General features: G+C 40.7%; 1 protein-coding gene across 14 annotated transcripts in view; it reads right to left on the bottom strand.

The window, feature by feature from the left end:
* The window catches only part of SETDB2 (SET domain bifurcated histone lysine methyltransferase 2), a 93,556-nt gene that overhangs the window by 4,295 nt on the left and 73,783 nt on the right, over window positions 1-15,478 (bottom strand). For 10 of the 14 annotated variants that reach the window (XM_063619161.1, XM_063619165.1, XM_063619162.1 and 7 more), the window contains 5 exons: window positions 6,074-6,207; window positions 3,572-3,618; window positions 2,424-2,488; window positions 1,284-1,350; window positions 309-440 (listed from right to left, as the gene is read on the bottom strand). In XM_063619161.1, coding sequence (XP_063475231.1) covers window positions 309-440; window positions 1,284-1,350; window positions 2,424-2,488; window positions 3,572-3,618; window positions 6,074-6,207 — 445 coding nt within the window. Of the gene's footprint in view, window positions 1-308; window positions 441-1,283; window positions 1,351-2,423; window positions 2,489-3,571; window positions 3,619-5,459; window positions 5,581-5,712; window positions 5,771-6,073; window positions 6,208-15,478 lie in introns of those variants that run through there. The other 4 variants (XR_010116046.1, XR_010116045.1, XR_010116048.1 and 1 more) reach the window with 4 other exon arrangements.

Genomic DNA, 15,478 nt, shown 5'->3' with positions numbered 1-15,478 from the left:
ACAGAAAATTAGCTGGGCGTAGTGGCGTGTGCCTGTAATCCCAGCTACTCAGGAGGCTGAGACAGAAGAATCGCTTGAACCCGGGAGGCAGAGGCTGCAGTGAGCCGAGATCGCACCATTGCACTCTAGCCTGGGCAACAAGGGCGAAACTCCATCTCAAAAAAAAAAAAAAAAAAAAATGAGGTAAAGGAGAAGAAAAAAGCAGTATAGGAAGAAAATGGGCCTTTTTTTTTTCTTGGGTTTGTTTTGTTTTACATCTAGGTCTGGGAGAAGTCTCTATACTTAGAAATATTGCTATTCATCAGTACCTGATTCTGAAGTAGTCTCATCCATGAGTTTTTCTGGAATTGAATGAACTTTGTCTAATATTTCTTCAAGTAAGTAATTAAGAAGTCCTGCTTCCTTGCATTTCTTAAGAAAAGGAACTTTCACAGTTGCATCTAAGAATAAGACAAACATTTGAGAAGGAAATAGTCTTAGGGCAGCTAATCATAAATTACTTCATGCTTATTTCTTCAGACCTTGCCTACTGGTGGATGAGCATACTTAGTAAAATAATACAGCACCTTCACCCTTTCTATTAATTATAATTTCATCATACCTCCTTTTTTTTGGCCAGCTGAAACAATGAATGAAATGTTATAAAAAGTAAAAATGAAAATTTCTCTGCTTACAATAACTATACGAATTAAGAAGCTTTTTAAAACATATAAAACTGTAATTTTTAAAATTTCAATACCTTTTGGGGAACAGGTGGTTTCAGGTTACATGGATAAGTTCTTCAGTGGTGATTTCTGAGATGTTGGTGCACCTGTCACCTGAGCAGTGTACACTGCACCCGATATGTAATTGAATTAAGAGGATTTTTAAAAATTACCCTTAAATCTTCGACATAACAGCCCCTGTCACTTCTTGTCACAGTTTGTATGTGTTGTTAGTGGAATGTCTATTTCTTTAAAGAACAGAGAACTACAGTTACAGGGGTCACAGTGTGAGGGGTGACACATCGCTGGATTCTGAGCTCAGGCAAGCCTGTCTGTGTCTTTATTAATAGAAGTCTATCTTTTCTTAATACTGAAGGCAATGGACTATTCCAGCCTAAGTTATCTTGATATGCTGGGATTACAATAGAGTGGATAGTTACGATAAAGATTTATACTCATTAATTACTACAAGCCTAGAAGAATAAAGATTTAGGCGGGATACCAAGTTTGAAACACGTGGGTTGACATTTTTGTAAGTATTGTAGGCCATATTTGTTACAGACAACACTTAGCGCAAACCTGTGTGTCTGCTATGCTCTTCTTTCACTTGTCTTACGAATGTATTACATTTCATTGTTTCGGGTGGCTAGAAGGAGAGAAAAATCAAGATTGCATTACATTGATTTTAATATTGCATAAAATGAAAACCGGTCTTTTGCTGTGCATAACTAAATGATATGCCTACAGTAAAAATCATGCCCTGGCTGGGCGCGGTGGCTCACGCCTGTAATCTCAGCACTTTGGGAGGACAAGGTGGGCAGATCACAAGGTCAGGAGTTCGAGACCAGCCTGGACAACATAGTGAAACCTTGTCTCTACTAAAAATACAAAAATTAGCCAGGCGTGGTGGTGCATGCCTATAATCCCAGCTACTCAGGAGGCTGAGGCAGGAGAATCACTTGAATCTGGGAGGCAGAGGTTGCAGTGAGCTTAGATCACACCATTGCACTCCAGCCTGGGCAACAGAGAGAGACTCTGTCTCAAAAAAAAAAAAAAAAAAAAAAAGCCCCATATTCATATTTAGATGTAAACATCAAATATATTTTTGTTTTGTGTTATAAAACATTAAGAGGTGTTTGACAAGCACCCCTTGTATAAACAGGAGGAGGTGAAGGTTGCCAGCTCATATGAATTTAGCTTATACGTGCTGATGTGTAAAAACTCAAATCCCCAAAATATTTTCATACATTTTATACATAATAATCCAGAAGTTTATAAGAGCTACAGATTTGGTCAGGTGTGGGTCATGCAGCTGGGAAATACTTGGCTCCATAAGGATGTTTGACTGCACCCTCTGCCCGTTTTAACTGTAAGCACCTGTGGGGTCAGATGCTCTCACTAGTTTGGTGCCAGGGAATTTATAGGAGCTTGGAGAATGTCACCTCCTGAAGGTTAAGTGCTTGGAACTTCCAGCTTCATTTTCATGCTCATCTCATTATGATTCTATCATGTAGGAATTATCTAAGAGCTTCCCGACTATGGGATTCTTCCTATAAAGGCAGCCTCAGGAGCAGCCTTAGCTGAGAACACAAATGAAGAATGTTCTACAAAGGCTCTCTGTTCAGATGATTTGGAAAGTACATTTCACCTGACATTCAGACTGGTTTAAATAAGGACTCTATGAAGAAATGCAAAGCTATAAAAACTAAGTCAAATTACCTGTATGTGATTGCCTGAGAGGTGTTTCTTCCTTCCTCTTTTTCTTTTCACTCCCGAAAATTTACCTAAAAATATAAACCATTTAAAAATTGGAATCCATAAAGGAAAAGATTACTGTTTGACTACATGAAATATACAACTCATATGCCAAAAGTTTTTACAAAGTCAAAAGATATGGCAACCTTCGACTAAGTGTTTGCAGCACTTATGATAAAGGGTTAATTTTTTAAAAAGATATTGTAAGTTTAACGCAAAACAGGTAAGTAATTGAGTAGAAAAATTGGCACATGGGGAACTCTCTGGGGAGAGGGTTCATTGAATAAAAAATGAACAAATTGGGTCATAGGAAAACAAATATAATTGGCGAAAAGATATGGGAATGCACTCAATTTCACTCATAAGTGAAGATATTCAAAGTAAAACAGACTAATAAAGATGAAGATATTTAATAGATGACATTTGCAAGGATTTGGTTAAGTGTGTATTGCTGGTGCTTTTCCCTGTCAATAAACACTGATTTAAAGCAGTATTTGTAATAGCATTTCCTGCTGAGTTAAAAGGGTAATGACTGGAGAGGGTTGTTCATCACCATAAAATGCAGTTGGCATGATGCAGAACTAAGTCTTCCAGCGAGGTCCCGACTCCAGTTCACAGTGAACATTGCAGATTTAGTGCTGCTAAGACAGTGCTGTTCCACTCATGAATGAAAGTATACCCCATAACTCCAGTTAGCCAGGATCCAGTCTGCCTTAATTAGAACTGAAATGCTAAGTATGCGTCCTTAGGGAATTTTCACTCAGGGAAGGTGCAGCACTTTTAAAATTTTATCTACTGAAAATTCTTATGGAAGAGAAGCAGTCCCAAAAGTCAAGGCTTTTTCCCATGTCTTAGTTTGGTTCTGTGAGTGTAGGGAGAATGAAAGATACCAGGGAATGGTTCAAAGAGAATAGGTCTTGTTCATAAAGAGAAAAAATTAGTCAATTATATCACATAGTATGCAAAGAAGTTGTCAATTTTCTAGATATGTAAAATTTTAACTCAAACATTTATATTTTAATTCAATGAGGCTAGAAAATTAGACTATTCCTTATGTTACCTAAATGTTTACCTTTCTTTAAAACCCACAGTGCTAAATTTTAGAAACTTACCACTTTGAGCGATGATCGGGAATTGAGCATGTTGTTGGCAAAGCAGTCTGAAATATTTAATTTCAAATAATTGTAAAATATTTTTATTTACAGTTGTCAAATATTATGTCTATTTTTGTGATTAAAAATGTATCAACCTACTTCTCATGATGGCGTCACACTAAAGTTTTTTTTGTTTTTTTTTTTTGAAGCCCTGTGTAAAATTAGTGATCCACACTGAGTGCAGATAGAGGCTCAGTTAGATGTCTTTTATGCCCTCAGGGACTTAGGAAGATGATTATGTTCTTTCAAGGAATGAGTACTGATGAAGTACTATGAACAATACTAGTTCATATACAGTGGTCAGTGAGATTTTACTGTATAAAGATACCTAAAGATCCACAACCTAAGACATGCAGATTTCCATCTGACTGTACAAGATTCTGCTGGTTTTCAACAATAAACAGCACAAAATTGCATGCATTAATTTAAGGAAAAAGTAGTTTTCAATGAAAACAGGTATTTGCCCCAGATCTTAGATTTGACCTACAAAGGGCCTAGAACTGATTAGTGTCTTCCAAGAGAAAGCAGCAGCATAGCAGGCTACGATGAAGAAATGGAATGAGGCCAGGCGCGGTGGCTCATGCCTGTAATACCAGCACTTTGGGAGGCCGAGGCAGGCAGATCACGAGGTCAAGAGATCAAGACCCTCCTGGCCAACATGGTGAAACCGCGTCTCTACTAAAAATACAAAAATTAGCTGGGCGTGGTGGTGCGTGCCTGTAGTCCCAGCTACTCGGGAGGCTGAGGCAGGAGAATCGCTTGAACCTGGGAGGCTGGAGGTTGCAGTGAGCTGAGATCACCCCACTGCACTCCAGCCTGGGCCACAGAGCAAGACTCCGTCTTAAAAAAAAAATAAAATAAAAATAAAAAGAAGCGAATCGTTTTATAGAGCTGCTCAGGCCACTTTCTTTCTAAGCTTTCCTCCTCCTCAGCACGCAGCTTCATCTCTCTTTCTCTCCAGATGGCACTGACTCTCAGGAAGCAGTGGCCTCCTCGCCTAGGGAAATGCTGTTTCTTCCCATCTTATACCAGTTCCCACCTCCTCCATGCAGTCTTCCCAGCAACACCCAAACAAAGTTAATCTCCTCCCACTTTGATTCTGGTATCTCTGAGCACTTTCACTTCTCAAGTACTTAAATATTTTCAAACATATAAAAGTGTTGAAAATATCAGGATGAACCCGCATGTCCCCATCCATTCTGCAGTGTCAACAATTCTCAACTCAAGGCCAAGCTCCTTTCATGTAACCCCTCCTGCTCTCGTTATCCCGTGTGCTTCTGTTTGCATTGACCCTTCTTCTGGCCTTCCCACCAGATGATAACTTCTCTGAGGTTCAATCTATATTTTATTCTTCTTTGTATCTCGTAGCACCTAGCAAGGTGCCTCATGTATGATAGGCATGAAGGTTTAAATTCAGTTTAAAAATGCATAAAAATTCACCTGTTCCTTGATAAAACAATGCAAGAAGACTATTTTATTGAGTCCCTATTTGTTCATTCTTCTAATGGGTATGATCAGTATATTTTTTCAAATTTTAAGCTATGGCAGGGACTTCATTCCTTTTCATCTGATCTTGTGTTTAAGGTCATTGTAAAGATCATACTAAAACGAGCTCTTTGGGAAGGTAAATAATAAAAATGAAACTCCGACTATAACAACCTGGGAGTTTCTTAGCGAATCAAATATAAAAAGAAGTGCAGTACGAAATTTACATATTTACACATTTCATGTCTGATTAGCAACAAAATACTTACGGAACTTGCTCAAAATCAGATTTAAAATTATTTAGCAAGCTTCTTTCAATGGTAGGCTTGCCCTCTTGTTTTAGAATATATAGCCCCCATACCTGAAGACAACAAGGTGGCAAAGAGCAAGAATTTGGAAGTCCTGCAGCCCAGCTCTGCCACTGACCAGCTGTGTAACCTGGGGACAAGTCACTGAGTGTCTCGAGGCCCCAGTTTCCTCCTCTGGAAAATGGAGATAATAGTATCTACCTCAGTTGACTATTATGAGGATTAAATGAGTTAACATTTGTAAAGCACTTAGAACTATGCCTGGCATAAAGCAAGTGGTTATTAAATAAATAAATAAAATAGTACCTGGAACACTATAGGAAAATTGGGAATATATGCCCACTGGCAGGAAAAACATCAGCCTCTGAATGGAATTTTAAAAAATCATCTTAAGAATGTAACATAGCTCACAAAAATCATATTTAAAAAAACATACTGTCCTAATATTGATCTCATTATTCAAGATATTGTGACTAAAATTATATATATATATATATATTTCACTGAAATTCAAAATTCATATAACCCCTGTGCATCCCCCAAACTGGCTGTGTTCTCATTTGAAAACCATTTACATAAAATTAGTCTTCAAAATCTCCTTGTCTTAATCCAACCATTCCTTATCCCAGTCCCCCAAATGTGGTTTTAAAAATGTTTTATTAAATACTTATAAATTCCTCGAACTCCATCAGACTGTGGAACTGCGTGGTCCTTCTTGGCACAGAAAAAGTGGTAATTCTTGTTACAGTTTTTTAAATCACATCCCACGGTGGCTCCTCTTTTATGACAAAATTTGCATTTCTACAGAAGAATAGATTTTACTGAGTAAGTACCTGTTTGTTGTTATTTATTAAGATTCAAAGATATCATTAAATGTTATTTAAGTTCCAGAAGCCCTGCATTAAAAAAATTAAAAAATTAAAAAATTCTACAACTCTATTAACAGTTTTTTCTTCAATTTATTTGATCCCTGGCTTGTATTTATCTATCTGGTATTTTATATGTGAGAGTGGTGTCATGATGGCTAGGCAGTGTGTGGCCACAGCAGCCTAACTGGTTTAGGGGAATCCAGCCAGGACCAAGGCTGATCAGCATGATACTCTGGCTGAATGACATGGGGGCACAGTGAAATCGCCTTGCAGAACAGGAGGTAATTCACACCATAGCCCAGGGTCGGCACAGGCAAGCATTGAAACAGTTAAAGGAAATTCAAATATAGGCAAGAAATAAGGTTATGATAAAGGTGGAAATTCAAATCAGAGCATACAAGAACGATCATTTAATTTGGGAGGAGGGTAACTGGCTGTGTGTATAGGAAAAAAATAAAGTTAGATCCCTACCTCACAATATACTCCCGAATAAGTTGTACATGGATTAAAGCTCTACCTAGATAATAATGTTAAACAAAAAACTCTTAAAGATTAGGAAATATAGGAGAAAGAAAAAAGCATAGGATGGAGGCAAGGAAGGCTGTCTAAGGCAGGAAGAAAACCCAGAAGCCACAAATGAAAACTCCGACAGGCTGGGCGTGGTGGCCCATGCCTGTAATCCTAGTACTTTGGGAGGCTGAAGCCAGAAGATGGCTTGGGCCCGGGAAATCAAGGCTGTGGTGAGCTGTGATTGCACCACTGCACTCCAGTCTGGGCGACAGAGGGAGAATCTGTTTAAAAAAAAAAAACTGACAGAACCTACTATACAAAAATTTTAAACTTCCATTTTTATAGTGAGGGCATTCAAAATATTTAAAAGACAAGGAAAAAACTGAAAGAAGAATGTTTGTAGCATACTAGATAAAGTTTTAAGATTCTGATAACCTGCAGAAAAATGGTAACTGGCAAATTACAGAAGAAAAAATACAAATGGCTAATAAACATTTATTCATTTAAAAAGTGGAGCCAAGATGGCCGAATAGGAACAGCTCCGGTCTCCAGCTCCCAGCCCCAGCGACACAGAAGACGGGTGATTTCTGCATTTCTGCTTGAGGTACCGGTTTCATCTCACTAGGGAGTGCCTAACAGTGGGTTCAGGACAGTCGGTGAAGCGCACTGTGCGCGAGCCGAAGCAGGGCGAGGCATTGCCTCACTCGGGAAGCGCAAGGGGTCAGGGAGTTCCCTTTCCTAGTCAAAGAAAGGGGAAACAGATGGCACCTGGAATATCAGGTCAGTCCCGTCCTAATACTGCGCTTTTCCAACGGGCCTGGAAAACGGCACACTAGGAGATTGTGTCCCGCACCTGGCTCGGAGGGTCCTATGCCCACGGAGTCTCACTGATTGCTAGCACAGCAGTCTGAGATCACGCTGCAAGGCGGCAGCGAGGCTGGGGGAGGGGCGCCCGCCATTGCCCAGGCTTGCTTAGGTAAACAAAGCAGCCAGGAAGCTCGAACTGGGTGGAGCCCACCACAGCTCAAGGAGGCCTGCCTGCCTCTGTAGGCTCCACCCCTGGGGGCAGGGCACAGACAACCAAAAACTCAGCGAGAACCTCCACAGCCTTAAATGTCCCTGTCTGACTGACAGCTTTGAAGAGAGTAGTGGTTCTCCCAGCACGCAGCTGGAGATCTGAGAATGGACAGACTGCCTCCTAAAGTGGGTCCCTCACCCCTGAGCAGCCTAACTGGGAGGCACCCCCCCAGTAGGGACAGACTGACACCTCATTCAACCGGGTACTCCTCTGAGACAAAACTTTCAGAGGAACTATCAGACAGCTGAATTTGTGGTCTCACGAAAATCCGCTGTTCTGCAGCCACCGCTGCTGACACCCAGCCAAACAGGGTCTGGAGTGGACCTCTAGTAAACTCCAACAGACCTGCAGCTGAGGGTCTTGTCTGGTAGAAGGAAAATTAACAAACAGAAAGGACATCCACACCAAAAACCCATCTGTACATCACCATCATCGAAGACAAAAAGTAGACAAAACCACAAAGATGGGGAAAAAACAGACCAAAAAAACTGGAAACTCTAAAAAACAGAGCACCTCTCCTCCTCCAAAGGAACGCAGTTCCTCACCAGCAACGGAACAAAGCTGGATGGAGGATGACTTTGATGAGTTGAGAGAAGAAGGCTTCAGACGATCAAACTACTCTGAGCTACGAGAGGAAATTCAAAACAATAGCAAAGAAGTTAAAAACTTTGAAAAAAAATTAGAAGAATGGATAACTAGAATAACCAATGGAGAGAAGGGCTTAAAGGAGATGATGGAGCTGAAAGCCAAGTTTCGAGAACTACGCGAAGAATACAGAAGCCTCAGTAGCAGATGCGATCAACTGGAAGAAAGGGTATCGCTGATAGAAGATGAAATGAATGAAATGAAGAGAGAAGGGAGGTTTAGAGAAAAAAGAATAAAAAGAAATGAACAAAGCCTCCAAGAAATTTGGGACTATGTGAAAAGACCAAACCTACGTCTGATTGGTGTACCTGAAAATGATGGGGAGAATGGAACCAAGTTGGAAAACACTCTGCAAGATATTATCCAGGAGAACTTCCCCAATCTAGCAAGGCAGGCCAGCATTCAGGTTCAGAAAATACAGAGAACGCCACAAAGATACTCCTCGAGAAGGGCAACTCCAAGACACATAATTGTCAGATTCACCAAAGTTGAAATGAAGGAAAAAATGTTAAGGGCAGCCAGAGAGAAAGGTCGGGTTACCCACAAAGGGAAGCCCATCAGACTAACAGCTGATCTCTCAGCAGAAACTCTACAAGCCAGAAGAGAGTGGGGGCCGATATTCAACATTCTTAAAGAAAAGAATTTTCAACCCAGAATTTCCTATCCCGCCAAACTAAGCTTCATAAGTGAAGGAGAAATAAAATACTTTACAGACAAGCAAACGCTGAGTGATTTTGTCACCACCAGGCCTGCCCTAAAAGAGCTCCTGAAGGAAGCACTAAACATGGAAAGGAACAACCGGTACCAGCCCCTGCAAAAACATGCCAAATTGTAAAGACCATCGAGGCTAGGAAGAAACTATAGCAACTAACGAGCAAAATAACCAACTAACATCATAATGACAGGATCAGATTCACACATAACAATATTCACGTTAAATGTCAATGGGCTAAATGCTCCAATCAAAAGACACAGACTGGCAAACTGGATAAGGAGTCAGGACCCATCAGTGTGCTGTATTCAGGAAACCCATCTCACGTGCAGAGACACACATAGACTCAAAATAAAGGGATGGAGGAAGATCTATCAAGCAACTGGAAAACAAAAAAAGGCAGGGGTTGCAATCCTAGTCTCTGATAAAATAGACTTTAAACCAACAAAGATCAAAAGAGACAAAGAAGGCCATTACATAATGGTAAAGGGATCAATTCAACAAGAAGAGCTAACTATCCTAAATATATATGCACCCAACACAGGAGCACCCAGATTCATAAAGCAAGTCCTCAGTGACCTACAAAGGGACTTAAACTCCCACACAATAATAATGGGAGATTTTAACACCCCACTGTCAGCATTAGACAGATCAACGAGACAGAAAGTTAACAAGGATATCCAGGAATTGAACTCAGCTCTATATAAAGTGGACCTAATAGACATCTACAGAACTCTCCACCCCAAATCAACAGAATATACATTTTTTTCAGCACCACACCACACCTATTCCAAAATTGACCACATAGTTGGAAGTAGAGCTCTTCTCAGCAAATGTAAAAGAACAGAGATTATAACAAACTGTCTCTCAGACCACAGTGCAATCAAACTAGAACTCAGGATTAAGAAACTCAGTCAAAACCACTCAACTACATGGAAACTGAACAACCTGCTCCTGAATGACTATTGGGTACATAATGAAATGAAGGCAGAAATAAAGATGTTCTTTGAAACCAACGAGAACAAAGACACAACATACCAGAATCTCTGGGACACGTTCAAAGCAGTGTGTAGAGGGAAATTTATAGCACTAAATGCCCACAAGAGAAAGCAGGAAAGATCCAAAATTGACACCCTAACATCACAATTAAAAGAACTAGAAAAGCAAGAGCAAACACATTCAAAAGCTAGCAGAAGGCTAGAAATAACTAAAATCAGAGCAGAACTGAAGGAAATAGAGACACAAAAAACCCTTCAAAAAATTAATGAATCCAGGAGCTGGTTTTTTGAAAAGATCAACAAAATTGATGGACCGCTAGCAAGACTAATAAAGAAGAAAAGAGAGAAGAATCAAATAGATGCAATAAAAAACGAAAAAGGGGATATCACCACCGATCCCACAGAAATACAATCTACCATCAGAGAATACCACAAACACCTCTATGCAAATAAACTAGAACATCTAGAAGAAATGGATAAATTCCTCGACAAATACACCCTCCCAAGACTAAACCAGGAAGAAGTTGAATCTCTGAATAGACCAATAACAGGTTCTGAAATTGTGGCAATAATCAATAGCTTACCAACCAAAAAGAGTCCAGGACCTGACGGATTCACAGCTGAATTCTACCAGAGGTACAAGGAGGAACTGGTACCATTCCTTCTGAAACTATTCCAATCGATAGAAAAAGAGGGAATCCTCCCTAACACATTTTACGAAGCCAGCATCATCCTGATACCAAAACCTGGCAGAGACATAACCAAAAAAGAGAATTTCAGACCAATATCCTTGATGAACATTGATGCAAAAATCCTCAATAAAATACTGGCAAACCGAATCCAGCAGCACATCAAAAAGCTTATCCACCATGATCAAGTGGGCTTCATCCCTCGGATGCAAGGCTGGTTCAACATACGCAAATCAATAAGTGTAATCCAGCATATAAACAGAACCAAAGACAAAAACCACATGATTATCTCAATAGATGCAGAAAAGGCCTTTGACAAAATTCAACAACCCTTCATGCTAAAAACTCTCAATAAATTAGGTATTGATGGGACGTATCTCAAAATAATAAGAGCTATCTACGACAAACCCACAGCCAATATCATACTGAATGGGCAAAAACTGGAAGCATTCCCTCTCAAAACTGGCACAAGACAGGGATGCCCTCTCTCACCGCTCCTATTCAACATAGTGCTGGAAGTTCTGGCCAGAGCAATCAGGAAGGAGAAGGAAATAAAGGGTATTCAATTAGGAAAAGAGGAAGTCAAATTGTCCCTGTTTGCAGATGACATGATTGTATATCTAGAAAACCCCATTGTCTCAGCCCAAAATCTCCTTAAGCTGATTAGCAACTTCAGCAAAGTCTCAGGATACAAAATTAATGTACAAAAATCGCAAGCATTCTTATACACCAATGACAGACAAACAGAGAGCCAAATCATGAGTGAACTCCCATTCACAATTGCTTCAAAGAGAATAAAATACCTAGGAATCCAACTTACAAGGGATGTGAAGGACCTCTTCAAGGAGAACTACAAACCACTGCTCAATGAAATAAAAGAGGATACAAACAAATGGAAGAACATTCCATGCTCATGGGTTGGAAGAATCAATATCGTGAAAATGGCCATACTGCCCAAGGTAATTTATAGATTCAATGCCATCCCCATCAAGCTACCAATGACTTTCTTCACAGAATTGGAAAAAACTACTTTAAAGTTCATATGGAATCAAAAAAGAGCCCACATCGCCAAGTCAATCCTAAGCCAAAAGAACAAAGCTGGAGGCATCACGCTACCTGACTTTAAACTATACTACAAGGCTACAGTAACCAAAACAGCATGGTACTGGTACCACAACAGAGACATAGATCAATGGAACAGAACAGAGCCCTCAGAAATGATGCCGCATAGCTACAACTATCTGATCTTTGACAAACCTGACAAAAACAAGAAATGGGGAAAGGATTCCCTATTTAATAAATGGTGCTGGGAAAACTGGCTAGCCATATGTAGAAAGCTGCAACTGGATCCCTTCCTTACACCTTATACAAAAATTAATTCAAGATGGATTAAAGACTTATATGTTAGACCTAAAACCATTAAAATCCTACAAGAAAACCTAGGCAATACCATTCAGGACATAGGCGTGGGCAAGGACTTCATGTCTAAAACACCAAAAGCAATGGCAACAAAAGCCAAAATCGACAAATGGGATCTCATTAAACTAAAGAGCTTCTGCACAGCAAAAGAAACTATCATCAGAGTGAACAGGCAACCTACAGAATGGGAGAAAATTTTTGCAACCTACTCATCTGACAAAGGGCTAATATCCAGAATCTACAAGAACTCAAACAAATTTACAAGAAAAAAACAAACAACCCCATCAAAAAGTGGGCAGAGGACATGAACAGACACTTCTCAAAAGAAGACATTTATGCAGCCAAAAAACACATGAAGAAATGCTCCTCATCACTGGCCATCAGAGAAATGCAAATCAAAACCACAGTGAGATACCATCTCACACCAGTTAGAATGGCCATCATTAAAAAATCAGGAAACAACAGGTGCTGGAGAGGATGTGGAGAAATAGGAACACTTTTACACTGTTGGTGGGACTGTAAACTAGGTCAACCATTGTGGAAGTCAGTGTGGCGATTCCTCAGGGATCTAGAACTAGAAATACCATTTGACCCAGCCATCCCATTACTGGGTATATACCCAAAGGACTATAAATTATGCTGCTATAAAGACACATGCACACATATGTTTATTGCGGCACTATTCACAATAGCAAAGAGTTGGAACCAACCCAAATGTCCAACAACGATAGACTGGATTAAGAAAATGTGGCACATATACACCATGGAATACTATGCAGCCATAAAAAATGATGAGTTCGTGTCCTTTGTAGGGACATGGATGAAACTGGAAAACATCATTCTCAGTAAACTATCGCAAGGACAAAAAACCAAACACCGCATGTTCTCACTCATAGGTGGGAATTGAACAATGAGAACTCATGGACACAGGAAGGGGAACATCACGCTCTGGGGAGTGTTGTGGGGTGGGGGGAGGGGGGAGGGACAGCATTAGGAGATACACCTAATGCTAAATGACAAGTTAATGGGTGCAGGAAATCAACATGGCACATGGATACATATGTAACAAACCTGCACATTGTGCACATGTACCCTAAAACCCTAAAGTATAATAAAAAAAAAAATAAAAAAAAAAATAAAAAAAAAAAATACATGAGTATATAGTAGCTATGATGTGGCAGGCACGGTTTTAGGATAAGGGAAAATAGTAGTGGACAAAGCAAAGAAGATGCCTGTCCATGTGAAGCTTACATTCTGTTGGAGACAAGGTACAATGATCAAATAAAGCAAAGTTTAAAACATCTCACAAAGTTATATACACATTATATCAAATTAAAATAGGGTGAAGTGACAGAGTGTCACTGGGTCCCTACTTCAGATTGGGCAGTTAGTAAAATGGGTCACCTCTAAGGAGGTGATATGGAAGCTGAGATCTGAATAATAATAAGAGCTCCCAGATGCAAAAAGGAGGAGGAAAGACATTCTAAGCAGAGGGCCTTGGGTCTTGGCCACAAAAATGAGCTTCCCCATTGGCAAGTTACAGCAAGGACAAGACAGATGGCCAGTGCTGTTGGAGCAGCGAAGTGGGCACGGGGAAGTCTCAGGATGATCAAAGGGTAAGTAAGGGCTGGATCATGTGGGACTTACATGCCAGAGTAAGGAGTTGGGTTTTATCTTTGTGCACGGGGAACATAAACTGATTAACATTATTGAAAGATCACTCAGGCTGCTGGGCTGCTGCTGGGTGGAGAACTACGGGCTGGGGTAGGGATGGCAGGAGAGACAGTGGGGCGAGTGTCAGTACTCACTTTGGAGAAAAAGATGGGTGACTTCACTATGGTGGATTACTGACGCTGAGAGAAGTGGGTGGATGAATGCAAGATGCATCTAGGAGTTCGTGCCCACGGGCTTGGTGTTGGGCTGGGAGATTGATGAGGAAAAGAGAGTCCTTCGATTTCTGGCTTGGGCAAATGGATAATGATGGTCCTGTTTTTATGAGCAGATTTAGATGGGGAATATGTGTGTGTGTGTGTGTGTGTGTATAGGAGATGGAACTGTACTTTTTTGGCCACTTTACTCTGAACTGCTATTGGATGTCCATGTGGCTCTGTCAGATTGGTAGTCTGAATCCTGGGGAGGAGCCTGCTTGCTGAGGGCCCCTGCTGCTCACCCTCAAGGCACTTGCCCAGCAGCACTGAAACTACCACAGTACTGGCCTGTCCCCACCACGGGTGTGTGCCATGTATCTGCCCACATAGTCCAAAGGTTCCATAAACACTGTGAGAGGGTAACTATTACCTCAGGTGACTTTCCTCTCTTCTCTCCTTTATCTTCCATTTCCAACCCATCCCAAAGCCTTCCCAGTAGGGAAGTCTGCATCCGAAGGTCCGCAGAAACCCTCAGGTACCTGCTTTCCCCCAAATATTATGCCTCCAATCAACTGCCCTCATTTCTCAGCCTGGGTCTCTTCATAACTGGATGGCCACTAGAATTTCACAGAGATTTCTTTAACTCTGTGTCTCCCCACTCAAATCCAATTAGTGAAGAGCAACAAGAATATTCCAGTTGAGGTCTGTCTGCTACTTTCTAATCAGTTCACCCATCTCATCACACCCAAAATCCTAGGGATGTGGCATTGTCAGCACTAATGATGTCAGCAGCCAATCTTGCCAAGTATTAATTAGTAATAGCATAGACATTGAAAGCAGTATCCACACACTTTTTTTTTTAATTTGAGAGAGAGTCTCACTCTGTTGCCCAGACTGGAGTACAGTGGTGTGATCACAGCTCACTGCAGCCTCGACTTTCCAGGCTCATGCAATCCTCCTACCTCAGCCTCTCAAGTAGCTGGGAATACAGATATATGCCACTGTGTCGGGCTAACTTTTTTTCTTTTTTGGTAAAGACAGGGTCCCACTATGTTGCCCAGGTTGGTCTCAAATTCCTGGGCTCAAGCAGTCCTCGACTGCCTTGGCTTCCCAAAGTGCTGGGATTAGAGGCATGCAGCACCATGCCCGGGCCACACACAGTCCATTTTTATGGCTTGCTTCAGGACCTACTACAATATTGTGTACACTGCCTAAGACAGCATAATTTGCAGAATTCCATCTGGACTATTGCCTTTCACCCTGAACTTTCCATTTCTTTGATTA

This window comes from Symphalangus syndactylus, chromosome 15 (assembly GCF_028878055.3).
Source record: "Symphalangus syndactylus isolate Jambi chromosome 15, NHGRI_mSymSyn1-v2.1_pri, whole genome shotgun sequence".
Lineage (NCBI taxonomy): Eukaryota > Metazoa > Chordata > Mammalia > Primates > Hylobatidae > Symphalangus > Symphalangus syndactylus.
Note: the sequence above shows the minus strand (reverse complement) of the source record. Positions and strands in the feature narration are given on the sequence as shown.